Genomic DNA, 17,160 nt, shown 5'->3' on the forward strand with positions numbered 1-17,160 from the left:
AGGCTTGCTAGTGTCAAAGCCGTGTCGTTAAAGACACGACTGATCTGGGGGAAGGGCAATATCTCAGTGGTGGAGCTCATGCTTAGCATGCACGAGGTCCTGGCTTCAACCCCCAGCACCTCCATTAAACTAAGCTGCTTCCTGGAGGGGTGGGCTAGAGAGGGCCATCCCCTCCCCTGATCCCAGCTCCCTGCCTTCCTCAAATCACATCTATGCCAAGGAGTCATTTATTCATCACCCCCAGGCCTGAGGCTCCACAGGGAAGTCCTGCGTCTGGTACTGAGACCACAGCATCCCCTCTGTCACCTTCTGCCTTAACAGGGAGAGGTTGAAGTTCACATTTCCTAGTTCACCGGCACAGCCATTCCCTAGAGGGCACATAATCACATAGAGATCAGAAGAGCTTTGCAGGGAGAAATCAGAGTAGGGATCAGGGAAGAGGCCTCTGTATAGCTGTGTGACCTCGGGCAAGTCAACTGACCTCTCTGAGCCCCCATTTCCTTACATGGAAGAGGAGGAGCCAGGTGATGTCCATGATCCCTTCCCGCTTTGTGATTCTGTGGATGAGGATCAAGAAAGAAGATCTTGACATCAGGCAGATAAATTCCTCCAAAGGGTATTTGGCGCTGTTGATTCCAGCTGCTTCCATCTGTCAAAGGAAAATTGTTGCTTCAAACTTGTCTCATGGGCCATTTCTATGTATAAAAAAATGAGGAGCTGAAGCAGCCCAGTTGTGAGCCGGTCAGGAACAATTTCCCGGGGCTGACTGACCCCCTGCAGATGTCCTGGGGCATCTGCCACTGAAGTCCCTGCTGCTGGCCTGTTCTGAGCAGCCTGCAGGCGCTGTGCCTGGGGGAGCTCACCCCGAGGGTGGGGTGCTTCATTCTTTCACATAAGGCTCTGTCTTCCTAAGGGCACAAGTGTGACATGCTGTTTTTTCTCTGTAGTATCGACTAGAGACCTTCAGCGAATCCAGGATAAGTGAATGGACTTTTCAGCCATTTACTAGTGAGTTGTCTGAAATCAGTTTAATTGGGAGCAAATACGGCAGGTGCTGGTGGAGAATAACACTTGTCTTAGTCACTAACCCCGAGTAAGATGTTCTTATGCTCAGAGCCTCAGTTTCCCATCACCCACAAAAAGAGAGGGTGGCCTTTCCTCTTGGAGACTTTCCAGGACTGGTCTTAGCAAACGTTTCCTGTCCCGGCACTGGTTCGCTGGAGGGCCTGAAAAAGCCTAGTGTTGTATTTGGCCACAAGCTGGTGCTGCCAGCCGGGGCCAGACTGCAAAGTCAGCAAGTGTGCTCGGGTGACCGCCTGCCTCCCCGGTCGCCCCAGCACCTTCCTGAGTTTCTGGACCCCCTGGGGACCCCGTTCGCTGTGCCATCACATCTTCTGCTGAACCCCCTGGAGGCTTCAGGCTCTTGGTCTGGGAAGCCCTATGTCCTACCTGTTTTTTCTGCTGACTGCTCTGGTTTATCTATCAAGACTCAGCTCACATGTTCCCTCTCTCATGAAGTCTTTGAGGATATCTTCTCCTGCTGCCCCCTCCCCAGCAGGATGAGTCAGTCCTCTGAGGTTTCAGAGCCCTTTATGCAGCTCTTGTCCAAAGCACTTACATGCAGTCTGTCGCATCGTGGCTAAAGTTGTGTCTGTCTCCTTGAACAGAGGAGGCGGAGGAGAAAGAAGACAATGCTGGGGGTGGTGACAATAGTGATGACAGTCCTTGTTTCTTGACCCCTCAGCATGTACCAGCCCTGTGCTAAGCTTTGGTATGCCTTCTTTTACTCAGCTTTCACTTCCTTCCTACATGGTAGGTACCACCATTATCCCCATTTTAGGGAGGAGAGAATTGAGGATCAGAGAGATGGGGTAGCTTGTCTAGGGAGATGCTTCTAGGAAGTAAAAGAACCAGGGGTCAACCAGGTTTGTTCAACTCCAATGCTTGGGGGCTTAACCACAGACTCTAAGGGAACCCTTACCTCCCCATCCCAGAGCCCCAGGGTCTAGCCTAATGCCTGGCACTGAGTGAAGGCTCTACACCATTTGGTGAATAAATGAAAGCTGGTCCTTGCAGCCATTTGCTGGTCTTATAACAGCCTCTTTCTCTGTCAGATCACTCCGTGGATGGGCCACAAAGAGGGACCTCCCCCAGGCTTTGGGACATCGAGGTCCAGGTTCCCCCAATGTTTCAGGAAGATACCAGGAAGTTCCAGGTCCCTCACTCATCACTGGTCAAGGTAACATGTTTACTGGAGTCTCTGTCCCTCTCTCTCTGAGCCAGTTTTCCAGGCACTATAGGTTTCTTCAAGCTTTAGCCTTTAAAAAAGGAAACCCCAAATCCAAGGTGGTGGTTCATTCCTTGACCATCAAATAAGTGGACTTCTAAGGAAACCCAGTGTGTGGAGTGTAGTCCCAACAAAAGTCCACGCAAATTACAGAGTGTCACATGGCAACAGGGTGGTACAAAATGTCACCAGCTTAAATAGTGGGCATTCACATCCCTACACATTGTAAGTGTGTTTATCTTTTTAATTTTTTAATTTTTTGGCCTGTCAGTAAATAGCTGAATGAAACAAATATAAAATAAAATTAAAGCCTTGTTGGATTTTTTTTTTTATGGTAGTTAGTAGGAGAGAATTTGACCTCCACACTGTTTTCCATAAATATAATCAGGACAGGCAGTGAGGATCAGCTCATGTATTAACACAAACACCGCTGAGATGTTTTATATTATGTTCTCATCGAATTACCTGCCTTGTTTTCACTTTAGAACATGATTCAGGCATGTCATTTCACCCTGCAAATTTTTATAGCATCATAAGATGAAGAGGACTTTGAGAGATCAAGAAAGTGTTTCGTTCTTTTCTCCAGGGTGGAAAAGCTATTCTGATTCAGCGACTGAATTCTAGTAGCTCGTTGCCTTTCACAGAGATGCCCTTCATCTCTGATGGCTTCATCTCTAAAGACTGCCTCTAGCTGCCTAATGGGCAAAGGAACCCGGCTTTTGTGGTTTAGCCTGGGAGTCGGGGTAGGGCATGGCAGTCGGAGAACAGGTCTCCCCTTCTGAGCATCCAGGACAGATGGGGCTGGGGCTCTGAGGAAACGGTCTCATGACCTCCTGGGCTTGGCATTCAAGGCCCTTTGGAATCTAATCAACAGCGAATAGCCACCTTCCCACCGCGGCTGGAAGCGCTGTACTCCCGTTTGGGAAGGCAACCTCATGGGGGTGGGGGTGGGGGAATCAGAGCTTCCCGTGCTCGGGAAAGCAGATCAAGGAGGGCACGCGCTTTCAGGAATGCCACAGGTGCCACGGGCGTGGGCGCTACAGGTGCAGCGGCTGCCACGGCGCCAGCACGGTGAGTCACGCACGGCCGGCGGTGTGCGCGATGCGTGCGGGCCGAGCCACGTGGGGGCGGGGGGCGGGGGGCCTGGGGCTGCCCGCACTAGCAGTGCGACCTGACACAGTCACCCTCCCTTTCTTCTTCGTTTTTTAAAATGTATTTTTTACTCATTTATTTGGGGAAGGGTGAGGAGGTAATTAGGGGTTATTTTTTGTTTATTTTTTAATGGAGGTACTGGGGATTGAACCCAGGACCTGGTGTGTGCTCAGCATGAGCTCTGCCACTGAGCTATACCCTCCCCCATCCTCCCTTTCTGAGCCTCCGTTTTCCTACCTGTAAGATGGGTAAGTTGGATCTCTACTGACCTTTTTCCACTTTGATGGTTTAGGACTTTCATTCTTGTCGCCTTTTCTCCTCCACCTACAAACTTTATTGAGTGCCTGCTCAGTGCAGGAGGACTAAGACCTGGGGTCCTTCTCGTGGAGACTCTCTGTAGGGCAGACTGACAAGTGACCAGCACTCCTGGTGCGCGTGGTGAGTGCCGGGAAGTGAAGTTCAGGGGCCTTTGAGTGATAAAATAGACTCAGGCCTTGGATTTGTTTCCTGGGGCTGCTGTAATAAATGACCACACGCTGGGTGGCTTCAAACAACAAATTAATTCTCTCAGAGCTCTGGAGGCCAGAAGTCTAAAACCAGGGTGTCAGCAGGGTTAGTTCCTCCCGGAGGCCCTGAGGGAGAAGCTGCCTCAGGCCTTCCTCCGAGCCCTGGTGGCTGCCGGCAGTCCTTGGCTTGTAATGACATCACCTCCATCTCTGCCTCTGCTGTTTCCCGGCCTTTGACCTGTGTCTGTGTCTCTGTCTCCTCACAGCCTTCTGTTGGGACACGAGTCATGGGGTGTAGGGCCTACTCTCCTCCAGGATGACCTCACCCTCACTGATTACATCTGCAAAGATGGTTTCCAAATAAGGTCCCCTTCTGAAGTTCTGGTTGTGAATGTTGGGGGTTGGGAGCGAACGTACACCATGCAGCCCTGGGCCCCTCAGCACTCAGGCAGCCCCTTGTGGCATCAGTGGTCCTTGTAGAACCGTCTAAGCTACTAGCCATCCCAGCGGCGAGACTGCCCCCAGTGTTCTCAGCTCTTTCCACCCTTCCCATTTGTGCCCAATCTCCTGGACACACACTGGCTACGTCCCCTCCGCCCTCAGCTGCCCACCCGCGCTCCCTACTCTCTGTGCAGCAGGCTCCTCCCACTGCCCTCACAGCGCCCTCCCCTCAGTGGGGCCCAGCTGTGCCCTTGTTGGCTCTGTGTCCCTTCCTGGGGCCTTTGCTGCTCCTTCCTCCCTCCCCTGCTCCCCCCCCACCTCATTCCCCAGGCTTTCCCTGCAGTGTCTCCTGAGCCCCCACTGTGGGATGTAGCCTGGCTCATCTCTGGGGACCTATCCAAGATGCAGCTGTTTGGGCCCCGTCTGGCCAGGGCTGTTTGGTCAGAGGACCGTCCTGGTCCTGGGGGCAGTGGGGATGAGAGAGGAGCAGGAGAGGCTGATGTCTCAGGAGAAACAGTGAGGATGCAGAGTCTTTGAAGGCTACAACTGGAGAGGTCCAAAGATACACTGCGTCCAGCCCTCCCACTTACAGATAAGGGGCCGAGGCCCAGGGAGAGGAAGTGGGGAAGTGACTGGGGGCGGGTCACAGGCTGGGATTGGAACCAGGTTTCAGGATGCCCTCTGCCTGCTCCCCCGGGAGGCCAGTGGGGGCTGAGGCCACGTGTGTCCGCAGGTGAGGTGCCCCTCCTGCAGCGGCGCCAAGCGCAAAGCCAAGCCCGCCCGGCGGTGTCCGATGTGCTCTGGGTCCGGCAGGCAGAGGTAAGGGTGGGTCTCCCGGCACCGAGCTGCCATTCTTGCTTTTCACTGCCTGCCCTCCTGGAAGGCAGGCTGGCGCCCTGTCTGTCTTGTCACTCCTGTGTCCCCAGAATTCTGTGCATTGTAGGTGCGCTGTTGCCTAGGTGAGTGTTTCTCAAGACCTGGTATTTCGAGACCAGAGGGAGCTCGTCAAGCAGTCTGTGGGTCGGGGGAAGGGACGAGGCACTGCAGGGAGGAAGGGAGGCGAATGAGTTACAGGGAGGAGCCCTCTTCTTTTCACATGGAGGGGAAGTGAATAGGGCAAACCATCCGAAGGTGAGATTCCTAACTCTCCAAGGATCCGGCCGGGGCAAACCCTTGTTTATAACCCACTGCAGGGCCTGAATGGAGGAGGAGTCAGGAACGGTCAGTTGATTGACTCAGTCAACAAAGTGCCATGTCTGTTCATAGGGCTTTGCAAACAGTGGGATGTTGCATCTTGGACATGATGTCCTTTCATGTATTTATAAATCCTTAAAGGGAAACAGGAAGCCAGGAGGAGTGAAACTCTTCAGAGCTGTGTTAGTTAATAATCCTTTTGGCTCATCAAGGCCCAGGCCATCCTTCTAACAAGCCAGATGGCAAAGCTTTGGTGGACCTGCCACCTGTGGTGGGTAAAGATTGTCTCTAATTTGGAAAGAAATACAGGATTCTTTCACTTACAAGTAAAAGAACTCCAAATCAAACTGGCTTTTGCAAAAAAGTAAATTTATAGGCCTATGTAACAGAAAAGTCTAAGAACATATTTCCAAGGTGGGTTTAGGTACAGCTGGATCCAGGTGCTTAAACAGTGCCACGAGGAATCTGTTTCCATCCCTCACACTGCTTTCCTTCGTGGTGGATCCGTTCTCAGGCAGGCTGTCTCCTGTGATGGCAGAGGGGGCCACCAGCAGCTGCACATGTAGTAACCTCAGTAGAAAAGGGTGGCCCTTTCCTGATAATCCCAACAAAAGTTCTAGGGTGGGTCTCAATGCACTCACTGGGCCAAGTGTCAATCTTGGTATCAGGCACTGTGGCCAGAGAGAGGGAATAAGCTCACTGGCCAGGCTGAAGTCCCAAGCTGGTCCTGGCAGGGGCAGGGGTGAGACCACAAACCACGTGGTCTCCGAAGGGAGACTGGGGCACTGCTACGAGAAGCAGGAGGTCTAGATGGTGGAAGTGAGGAAGCGGTCCATGCCCAGCACGGCCCACCTCTGTGAGGAAGGATGTGGGGTGGGAGCCTCGGAAGCCACAGGACGCCACGACTGTCTGAGCCATACCGATGGTGTCCCTCTCAGATGCAGCACGTGCTCAGGGAGGGGGAACAAGACCTGTGCCACCTGCAAGGGGGAGAAGAAACTGCTGCACTTCATCCAGCTGGTCATCGTCTGGTACGTGCAGCTCCCAGTGCCCTGGCCTGGCGGGGGCGGCTGGGGGCTGTGGCCTGGAACGGTTTCTGCAGAGAAGCTCCACTTGGTGGGGGCTTTGACAGTGCAGGGACCTGCTGGGAGAGGAGTCCCAGGGTCCTAAATCCCCACATCAGGGGAGCTCCCCTGCATTAAGGGGTTTCTCCTGTTGGGCACCCAGCTCAGCGCGTCACAGGTGAGGGTGACGTGATGTAACAGAACAGAATTGTCAGTGCTTTACTAGGTGCCCTCTTTACAGGTGAGGATGCTGAGGCCCAGAGAGGCTAAAGCACCTCCCCAGGGTCCTACCAGTAGCAACGCAAGCCCTCCAGCCCTGGTCAGCCTGACTCCAAACCCATGTTCTTAACCCAACACATGTGCTCTGCCCTCTTTCTCTTCACTTCCAGGAAAAACAGCCTATTTGAGTTTGTGTCTGAGCACCAGCTGGACTGCCCTGGGGAGCTCCTTGCTAAAGCCAAAGGGGAGACCCTCTTTAAGGATGAAAACACGATGGTAAGGAGGGCTTTGCAACCACCACAAAGGGGGCTGGGTTCCTCCTCCCCGCTGTGAGGCCGGGCCTTCTGGGCTTCTGCAGGTGCTGCTTCTGTTTAGAAAGTCTGGCTGGATGGGAACAGAGCTTTCCGGGGCAGGACAGAGGCTGCTGGGACCCTGTGGGGCCAGTTTGTCCTGAATTTTACTTATTCAGCCCTCTCTCTTCTTCTGTTCCTTTTCCCTCCACCTTCCATCCCTTCCACAAACTTTGAGACCCTCCTCCTCAACCAGGCACTATTCTAGGCCCTGCAGATACCATCAAACAGAATCTCTGCCCTTGTAGACCTCACAGTTGGGAAAAGATAATAATAGCATTTTCCCCAGTGTCAGATGGTGGGTGCTAAGCGTCATCGGAAGTATATAAGCAGGGTAAAGAGACAGGACCGGGTAGGGCTATTGTTCTAGCTGGGGCCAGGGAGCTGACCCTGAATGCACCGCAGTGGGGGAGTGGACGGTGTGACCACAGGAGTGAGGGTGTCCAGCAGAGGAAGCAGTAAGACAAAGGCCTTGGGGAGCAGCAGAGGGCAGGGAGGCTGGAGGGCAGTGTGCTGGGCAGGGCAAGGAGCCAGATCAGGGAGGGTCCTGTATGCTAGGAAGGGACTGGCAAACTCTGGCTCTTACCCTGCTTTTATAAATAAAGTTTTATTGGAATACATCCATGCCTGTTTGTTTACATATTGTCTGTGGCTGCGAGGGCAGAGTTGAGTACAGAGACTCTCTGGCCCCCTGCTGTTAGCCTTTTGGCCTTTATGGGACATCCTCTGCAGTTTTCTTTAAGAGGGTCAGTTTTTTTTCCTTCCTGCTTTCCTTTTTTTTTTTTTTTTTTTTTTTTTTTTTACAGTATGTAGCTGTTTCAGATTGGCTTCTTTCACTTTGTAATATGACTTTAAAAAATTGAGACATAATTGACATATAACATTATATTAGTTTCAGGAATACATCATGATTTGCTGTTTGTTTATATTGTGAAATGGTCACCACAGTAAGTCTAGTTAACATCTATCACCACACAGTCAAACCTTTTTCCTCTTGTGGTGAGAACTTTTATGATCTACTCTCAACAACTTTCCAATATACAATCCAGTATTATCAACTGTAGTCACCATGATGTACATTTCATCCCATGACTTACAACTGCGGGTTTGTCCCAACTGACCCCCTTCACCCATTTCGCCAATTCCCCAATCCCCATCTCTGGAAACCACCAATCTATTCTCTGTATCTAGGAGTTTGTTTTGTTTTGTCTTTGATCTCACTTATATATGGAATAAAAACCTACGATATTTATCTTTTTCTAACTTATCTCACTTAACATAACACCCTCTGCCATCCGTCTTGTTGAAAATGGCAGGATTTCCTTCTTGAGGGCTGAATATAGTCCTCAGGCTCCTTTCTTTGCCCCAGTCACCCGGCTTCCTAAAGGTTCACCTCAGGCATCGCGGGCTCCAGGTAAACCCTGCACCCCCCCCCCCCCCAGCGGAGTCAGGCTGTACCAGAGGCCCGGTGGATGGGGCAGAACTGTCTACAGCCCCGCTTTTTGTTGGCATTTCCAAGGTGGTAATGTGAGTGATCAAGGTTTAACAAGTCCCACCCACCCCACTCACTCCTGGCCTGGGCCCTCCCTTCTCCGGACTCGTGCTCCAGTCATTCTGCGTCAGCCCGCTGAGGCTCCGGATCAGGGCAGGTGGTTCTCATCTCCCCCTAGGTGTATCCCATCATCGACTTCCCCCTGCGGGAGATCTCTCTGGCCTCCCAGCGGGCCATCGCCGAGCACAACGCAACGCTGGCCTCCCGCGCACGTGTCCTGCAGCAGGTGAGCTGGGCGGGCAGGGCTGGTGGGAGGTGAGGTTCTTGGTGTCCAACCGGCGGATTGAGGGCACTGTCTCTCTGGTCACATAAAGGAGGAAATGGGCCCCTCCCTCTGCCCGGAGGCTCCTTCCTCTGAGAGTGGCGGGGCGGAAGGAAGAGGCGGTGGAGGGGAGGAGCCCCAGCCCGAGGAGAACGAGGAGCACTAGGGACTGACCTGTGGCCAGCGTGGCCGAGGGAAGAGAGCTCAGCGGTCCAGACCAGAGACCACGGTGAGAGGTTTGCATTTTATCCTGAGAGTGACACGAAGCTTGTAGGGTTTCACGCAGCAGTGTGGCTCAGTGTGCTTTTGGTTCTCACCCCCTGGTATTCAGAGAGGGGAAGACGAAAGCTCTACATCTAGGGTCGTAGGCAGGGCTGGAACCCAGCCTCCTGTCCCTCAGGGCCCTTCCCAAATCCCAGGCTGGTCCCTCTGGGCCTCCCAAGGGCAGGGCTGGCGGAGGGCTGCTGTGTGGCTGTATCCGGATGGCCACTAGGTGGCGGTGGTGCCCTTCTTGTCTCCAGGTGCAGCTTGGGGCGGGTGTGTCGGGGGGCGGGAGGGGGCAGGAGGCGGGGAAGGAATCCCGTGGAAGATGGGGGTTTGGCCGGGGAACACCCAGTGCCAGAGCTCTGTGAGGGGCGTCTGTGGGGGGATCCGACTCTTACAGACGGGGCTCAGATCCTGATTCTAAGTGGCCCTGGACTAGCTTCCAACTCGTCCTTGAAGTTCAGTTTCTTACCTGTGGAAAAGAGATGCTAACACTGCCTCAGAGGGTTTTGTGGGCATGAGATCATTTGCTTTAAATGCCTGGAACCTGTTGCTCAAACTGCCCTTGTTCCTTCTGTTCCTTTTTGCAATGAGTATTTCCCCTTCTCTCTCTGCACATCTCTATTTGCAGGAGAAAGAAGCATGCCTTTAGTTTAAAATTAATAATGACCATCTTGGAGCTGGAATGAATGGCAGAAATCATGGCACTGGGACACTGCAAACTCAAAGACTTCCAGGGTGGGTGGTAGCATGGGTGGGAGGCCCCCATATCCACAGGGGTGGGCCTCCCTTCAGCTCTGTGTAGCCTAGGGGCAGAGATTTCAGGCCTGCTGAAGTCCAGACTTCTATAGAAAATCTAATTTTTCAATATTGAGAGCAAAATTTGAAAAATGCTAATAACTCTGTGTGAACTGATGGGCCAGGTTTGGCCCATGGGCCATCGTTGGCTACCCCTGGTCTAGTCCAAACCCCTGACTTTTCCAATAAATCAGAGGAGGCCCAGAGAGTGGAAGTAATTTCAACAAGGTCACACAGCTTCGTAGCGGAAAAACCCAAGAGTAGAACTCAAATTTCCCAACTACAAGGGAAATGTTTTTATCCGCCACATTCAAGACACACAACCAACTGAAAGCTGGGGTGGCTTTGCAGGGATAACAGCCACATGTGGGATTCACGGCCCTTTTCACCCGGCAGACACTGCAGGAACAATTAACTTCCCAGCTCTGGCTTGTACTCCTGGCCCCCCTCTTCCCTTCACAGCTCGATGTCCTCATCTATAAAGTGGGTGCGGTTGGGCTCCGCAGAAGCTGCTCGGAGACAAAGATCTGTGTGTGAGTCATTCGTTAAGGAAAGGGTGCTGGGAGAAACCGGAAAAGGGGTGATGGCATGGGAGCAGAAAGGACAGACCATGCAAGGGCCGGTGTGGGCGGTGGTGCTCTGAGCATCGGTCACACCTCGGCAGCTCTTCCCTTGGAGCTGACGTCTGTTCTGCAGCCCCGTGCAGGAAAGACCGCAGCCACGTGGGTGCAGTATGGCATGTGTTACAGTGAGGAGCCCCAGATACTGAGGTGTCTGCTCTGAAACAGGCAGAATGATCAGGACGTGATTTTAGCAGCTTGCCGATAGAAGTGGGACTTTTGTGCTTCTGAGGCTGATAGTTTGAGTCCTTTTTGGACCCTTCATTTATTTGGCAGAGGGGCAGTGTCCTGCCCTATCTGACACAGTGTGTTGGCAGCAGGCCTCTGTCTAGACCCTGGGTCCCCCTGACTTTCCCCGAAAGCTTAGACCCGTCTTGGGCCACACAAGCCATCTGTGAACCAGTCTGAGCAGGGAGGGCTGAACCAGAGGCAGACGCACACTTTTCTTTAAAAGGGAATGTAATGGGAGGAAAGGCCACATCGGTGAATCTTTTTCCTAAATTGTCCTTTGGCCTTGGATCTGTAGATAAAGATTCATGCTGCTGTTTGGGTCGGGGCTGAGAAGTGAGCGAGTAGAATCCAGCAAGGAGACAGCGGTCACACTCGGTGCCCTGGCCACTCCTCTCAGACCCGGAATCTGCTCGCCCCAGGGGATGACTGAGGTGTCTGAGCAGATAAACGGCCAATTACGAGATGACAACGGTTTGGCAGCAAATGTCCTAAGCATCCTGTGGTCTCAAACCCTGAGACTTTTCAAAATCAGAAATGGACGCGGGTGGGGATGGTTTTGCTGGGCCTCCATGTGATCTTTGTAGGAAAGTCTAAAAACAAGAGTGGTTTCTGAGCAGTGATGTTGGTGCCCATCTGCTCTTGGTCTCAGTTCCCATTTTGGGGTCTTTTATACCAAAATTAAAGAGGAACCTTCAACCTTTTATTTCCACATTTATCACTTGGAGGTTGATTTCCGGCATAAGGAGAAAACTCAGTGTCACGATCGCCTTTGGTTTTTTCCGACAAGTCTGTGATGTAGAAGTTTTTACCCCCATTTCACAGATGAAGAAACGGAGGCCCAGAGAGAGGAAGTGTGAGATCACACAGACCGCTTCATGGAAAGCATAGGCCCTGACCCTGAGTCCCCTCTTCCTGCTGTGGTGTCACATGCCTTCTGCTGCCCCTCCTGTACCCTAGGGAGCCTGCTTGTCAAGATGGCCTCCCCTGGCCTGGTTCCCCCTGTCCCCTGGGGCCTCCAGACCATCACCTACCACGAGAGGACTTGGGCTCTTTTCCCAAGGAGGGGAGCTTCCTGCAGGCGGGAAGGTCTGACCCTGGGCCAACCACACCACCTCCCTCTGGGGTTGGGGTCCCCCAGTCTGAGTCTGGGATAGGGGAGCAGCTTGTGCAGAAGAACTCAGGGTTTTGGCACAGAGCCTGGCCCACATACATCCTGAGAAAGCTTTGCTCCGATGGTGAGGAGTCACTTTGCCATGTGGATTATGCATGTAGTTGTCCGTCACACAACACCACAGCTAACGACATGGGTATCCCAGCAGGAGCCAGTGTCCTCTCCCAACGTGGCAAGCCTGCTGTGTTCTGCTGACCACCTCATGATTTTGGAAGATTATTGAGTAACTGCTCGGAGAAGGGGCCAGAGAGGGAGGGATTTAGGGGAGTGAGAGCCCCAGGCTCTTAGGTAGACGTAGATGCTGGGGAAGAGATCTGAGCATGACACAGTTCCAGCTACAGCCAGGAGATCTAACAAACTGGAAATTCCACAAGCCCATGGGCCCCAGTTCCCCATTTGTAAAAGGAGGGGGAAACAAGTCTTTCCTCAAAGGAAGGTCGATGCAAAACCGAGGAGTGGGGAGAGAGGGGTCTAAGAAAATGGCCTCAAGAAGCTCATCAAACCTTGGAATCTCTTTGGGATTAACATTTTATCTTAAAATTTAATTCAAGTTGTATAGTCCACTCTCTACTATCTCCATGGTTGTTTTTAATATAAAAACGTCTAAAATGACTTTATCCTCTAACTTTCTCTGCCCCACACCCTCATCTAAAAATTAATGCTTCTCGAAGATGTCCTGTTTGGCTGGTGGCTTTCCGTAACATCCTGGAACTCCCTTCCCCCACTCCAGAAACTTAGAATCAGATGATGGTTAAAGATGAGAAACTGATTTGGACCAGAGCTGAGGATGTGAAGGAGTGCAGTAGAAGCTACATTTGAAAAGGCAGGGAGGAGCCAAACTGCCAGCTCCAGAGCATGAACTTCATCCCACCGGTAGTAGGGAGCTACTGAAGGTTCTTGAGCAGGTGAGTGACATGAAGAGAACACTGAGGTTTTTCTTGGCCAATTGTTTCCTCAGCGCCAGACCATCGAGCTGGTCCCCCTCACGGAGGTTCGCTACTCGTACCGAGGAAAGACTTCTGTCTACTACCTCTACGGCACTGACCACAGAGTGCACGTGGTGGACTACCCCGAGAGGTACTGCTGTGGCTGCACCATCATCTGACACTGCACAGCCGCGCCCAGACCCCACCGCTCACATTTGCCGAGGAGGCCAAACGAGGTCTCTGAGTTCACTCACTGTTGGCTGTTCTGGACAACCGCATACAAACCCTGCTGTGTCCTTCCAGAGGATTCAGCTCCTCTGTCAAGCCCCAAGTCATTCTGAAGCCCTTCTGGTGGAATCCATCCTGTGCTTAACCTACAAGAATTCATCTACACACGTTCCTTTAGGAGAAATCACTTAACGGGTGGGGGCTTTGCCTCTGGCCTCCGAGCTAAAGCCCTGATTGCATGTGGGGTTGATTTTGCTTGTCCCTGAATCAGTCTTGGTTCCAGTGGGCCTTAAAGGTGCAGACCTTTTGCAGAGCTGAGTGATTGTGAAATACATAAAGATATGCAGAAATTGGCTGCCCCTTAATGCACACCCAATAGCGCACATAGGAAAAAAATGTACAAAATTTCACTCCTCATTCTCTGGGTCAGGAATTCAGACATAGCCATGGCAGGGGTGGTGCAGGGCAGGGGGCTGAAATCATCTGAAGGCTGGTTCACCCCAATATCTGTGGGCGATGGTGGCTGTTGCCTGGAACACCTATGTGTGGTCTCTCCATGCAGTGTGGGCTTCCTTACAACATGGCGGCTCTGAGGGTAAGCGCCCGTCGTGCACAACCTGATTGAAGGGATAGAGACCTGTTCCCAGGCTGGACAGCAATGCCACTGTGTTGGAGGGACTTGGGTCTGTCTGCCAGTTGCTAGCATGGTGCCTGTGCATGGGTAAATTTTACAGAGTGATCTTGGATCCACGCAGGTTCTTACATTACCTGCTGACCTTAGAACTTGCCCACTGAGTAGGATGCGAACTTGGACGTCCTGTGTACCCAGTCACGTGCAGGAACTCCCACCTGGTACAGTGAGGCTGGGTGGGCAGAGGGGACACCCTGCACAATGAATACCCAGCTGGCTTTGGAGGGGCAGTTCAGGGACTGGGTGGGCCACTGGGTACCAGGCTGTGGATAACCAGAGGCCCTGGTCATCTTACAAGGCCTGTCCTTTCCTGGAAGGGGGCTGCTGCTCACCAGGAGGGCCAGTCTGTACCCTCTTGATCGTCAAGCTCCTCTCTTGGCCTACATACAGCCCTTGCCCCTCATAGGGTAGAAGGATGTGGACAGGCCTGGTTGGGGGAGGCTTGGAGAGACTAGAGCCATTCCCCTGGGCATCACTGACAAATGATATGCAAACGAGCACCCCCATCCTCTCCTGCTGCCACCCTGCCCCTGGGGGGGTCTCTGTGTTCGGATGTTGCATTTGCCCCCCAATTTGGCTGAGCCCCCACTGGCGGGACCTGGCTGACAGTGTGCTGGGTCTTGCCAACAGGAGCAGCAGGAGTCAGGGGGCGTCCTCCCTTGGGACTGCATGGAAGACAAGGGGAACTTGACTGAGAAGCAGAGGGGTGTGAACCTCGAGGCTCTGAGATGCCAGAGACCTGCAGACCTTCCGGGCTCAGGTTTTGCCTCCTGAGCAGGCTGCCCCCAGCCAATGCCGCAGGCTCCGCTGGTGGGGGAGGCCAGGGCAGGACAAGGTGCACCCTGGGCTCAGGGTATATTCTGGACCCTGGGGACAGAGCCTGTTGGAGGCAGGGGAAACACAGTCTTCCCAAAGACCTCCCAGCGCCTCTCTTGTAGTGCCCAAGTCTGGGAGGCCAACACCTCCGGCCCCTGGTGTCTCCGTGTGACCCACCTCTGTGGTTTTTCAAGGCGATGCTTCTCTTCTGCTCCTAGGGGGCGTTGTACAAATCGCGTGGATGGTTTTTGGTTGTTGCAAGAAGTGGAAGCAACACTATTGGCATTTGGTGGATCGAGTCCAGGAAAGCAAGGCATCCAGCAGTGCTTGGGGACCTGCACACAGTGAGATGTCATTCCCCGTGTCACACGCTGGCAGATACCCCACTGACACCCACAGAGAACTTACTTTGTTCTAGAGTCTCATCAATTATTATGTAACGCAGTGCTTGTTTTCATTCAGCGTTCACCTCTCTTCTTTGATTTTCCTGTAGGTCTTGTCTGAAATGGTTTCACTTCCTCTCCCTTCTCTTGAGTCCAAGCTTGTAACTCTGACGCTGTCCCTGGGGCTCCCCCAGCTTGCTGTGCCCGAGCATCACAAATTGAAATACACGGATTAAAACATGGCTTACTTCTCATTTCTCCTTTATGGTTCAGTTTGTGCATTTAATTGCTTTTAAAAAATGTAAATGGGTTATATGTGAATGTCAGCTTAGGATAAAAAGGGAGCCCTGCACGTGTTACAGATGAGGCCCCGTGGCCCATACACACTGTTGGCATGTGAACCCAACCGATGAGAAAAATCCAGCTGGAATAAAGTGGGTCACAGGGACATTGTTGTAACTGAGCCCCAGTGACTCACCAGCCGCAGGGCCCCTTACCTCTGATGGCTCTGGCAAAATCCCAGATGGTCATTGGGACCTCCGGCTGTTTAACTGTTGCGTGTTTTCCCCTGCAGTGTTATCTGTTTTGATGACCTTCACTGCAGCCAGGATATGACTTAATTAGCTATTTCTGCCTCTTTCTGTTATCCTAGGGCTGAGTTGGCCGTTACTGTAGAGCCCCAGACCCAGCTGAAGACCACTGGGTGGTGGGGAGCAGAACACAGGGGCAGCCCGAACCCCCGAACCGGCCGCCACACACTGTGGCTCTGGGCCCGATTCACTTTTTTAGAAGAACGTCAGACTCAAGTGGCTGGCCTTTGCTTTCTTGCCCTGCCAAAGGAGAACACTCGCCCTGTTCTTTACCCATCATGGACAGACGCTGGGCTTCTGCCAGGTGGCGAGGGCCGTGTTGGGCTTAGTGAGGGTTTCACGGAGATCTGAAGTCCCCGTCTCGGGAGGAGGGGCTGTCTGCAAGCAGAGGAGGGTGAGAGAATCAATGTGAGAGTCAGGTGTCGTGACAAGATGAGGATACCTAAGGCCCAAGGTTGTGGAGGTGGTTACAAACATATGTATATGTGTGTGTGCACGTGTATCTGTGTGCATGTGATGTGCATGCATGTTTTTGTGTGCGCGAGTATTTGCGTATGTGCATGCAGTGTGCATGTGTGCACACGTGTGCATGTACAGGGAGTATGCACGTGTGTATACATACACGTGCACATGAGTATATGTGCATGTGATACGCACACATGTATTTGTATGTGTGCCCAACCACATGCACATGTGTATGTACAGTGTACATATGTGTATATATCAAGTGCATGGTGTATATGTGCATAATGTGTGTACGTGTGTGTTCATGATGTATTTGTATGCATGCATGTGTGCATGAGCATGTGTATGTGTGCATGGTAAGTGCATGGTGTGTACATACGTTTGCATACATGTACGTGGCATGTGTGTGATATGCATGCACGTGTTTGTACGTGTGTGTCTCCATGAGTGTCTATATGTGTGTATGCATGGTGTGCATATGTGTCTATATGTATGTGCATGGCATGTGCATGGTGTATGTGTATGTGCGGGATGTGTGTGCATTTGTGTATGCACATGTGCATTTTGCACATGCATGGCGTGCATGCATATATCTGTATGTGTATGCACAGTGTGTATATGTATGTGTGTGGTGTGCACACATGGTGTATGTGTGTGCATATATGAGTCTGTGCGTATTGTGTGTACATTGTGTGTGTGTGTGTGTGTTTGTGTGTGTGTGTTTGCCAGGTGGTGAGGATCACTGCTTAGAAGACAGGAGAGACTTCTTCCCGCATCTGGTTTTCCTCCCTTCTCTCCAGGTCCCTGGCGTTCTCTGTAGTTCCCATACCTGGCTTTCAACACTTGTCATCTTGTGCTGTGGCCGACTTCAGTTTCTAGTTTAGCATGTGAAGAATGATGAGAGAACTGGGGTTTCTCAGTCAGGACTGTGGAGTTATGCTTTTCAACAG

At 52.3% G+C, this 17,160-nt stretch overlaps 1 protein-coding gene across 18 annotated transcripts in view; it reads left to right on the forward strand.

Annotated features, from left to right (window-relative positions):
- Positions 1-17,160, forward strand: part of SSUH2 (ssu-2 homolog) — a 109,622-nt gene that overhangs the window by 10,917 nt on the left and 81,545 nt on the right. For 4 of the 18 annotated variants that reach the window (XR_012499862.1, XR_012499861.1, XR_012499860.1 and 1 more), the window contains exons 5-12: positions 948-1,008; positions 2,115-2,239; positions 3,296-3,358; positions 5,120-5,205; positions 6,519-6,611; positions 7,034-7,139; positions 8,884-8,991; positions 13,070-13,188. Coding sequence is in view for 8 of the 18 variants with exons in the window: in XM_074344425.1 (XP_074200526.1) it covers positions 948-1,008; positions 2,115-2,239; positions 3,296-3,358; positions 5,120-5,205; positions 6,519-6,611; positions 7,034-7,139; positions 8,884-8,991; positions 13,070-13,188; positions 14,991-15,120 (891 nt within the window). In the remaining 10 variants the exon portion in view is untranslated. Of the gene's footprint in view, positions 1-947; positions 1,009-2,114; positions 2,240-3,295; positions 3,359-5,119; positions 5,206-6,518; positions 6,612-7,033; positions 7,140-8,883; positions 8,992-9,079; positions 9,257-12,782; positions 13,017-13,069; positions 13,617-14,990; positions 15,416-17,160 lie in introns of those variants that run through there. The other 14 variants (XM_074344425.1, XM_074344426.1, XM_074344430.1 and 11 more) reach the window with 11 other exon arrangements.

The sequence above is a fragment of the Camelus bactrianus genome, chromosome 17 (genome assembly GCF_048773025.1).
Source record: "Camelus bactrianus isolate YW-2024 breed Bactrian camel chromosome 17, ASM4877302v1, whole genome shotgun sequence".
Taxonomy (NCBI): domain Eukaryota; kingdom Metazoa; phylum Chordata; class Mammalia; order Artiodactyla; family Camelidae; genus Camelus; species Camelus bactrianus.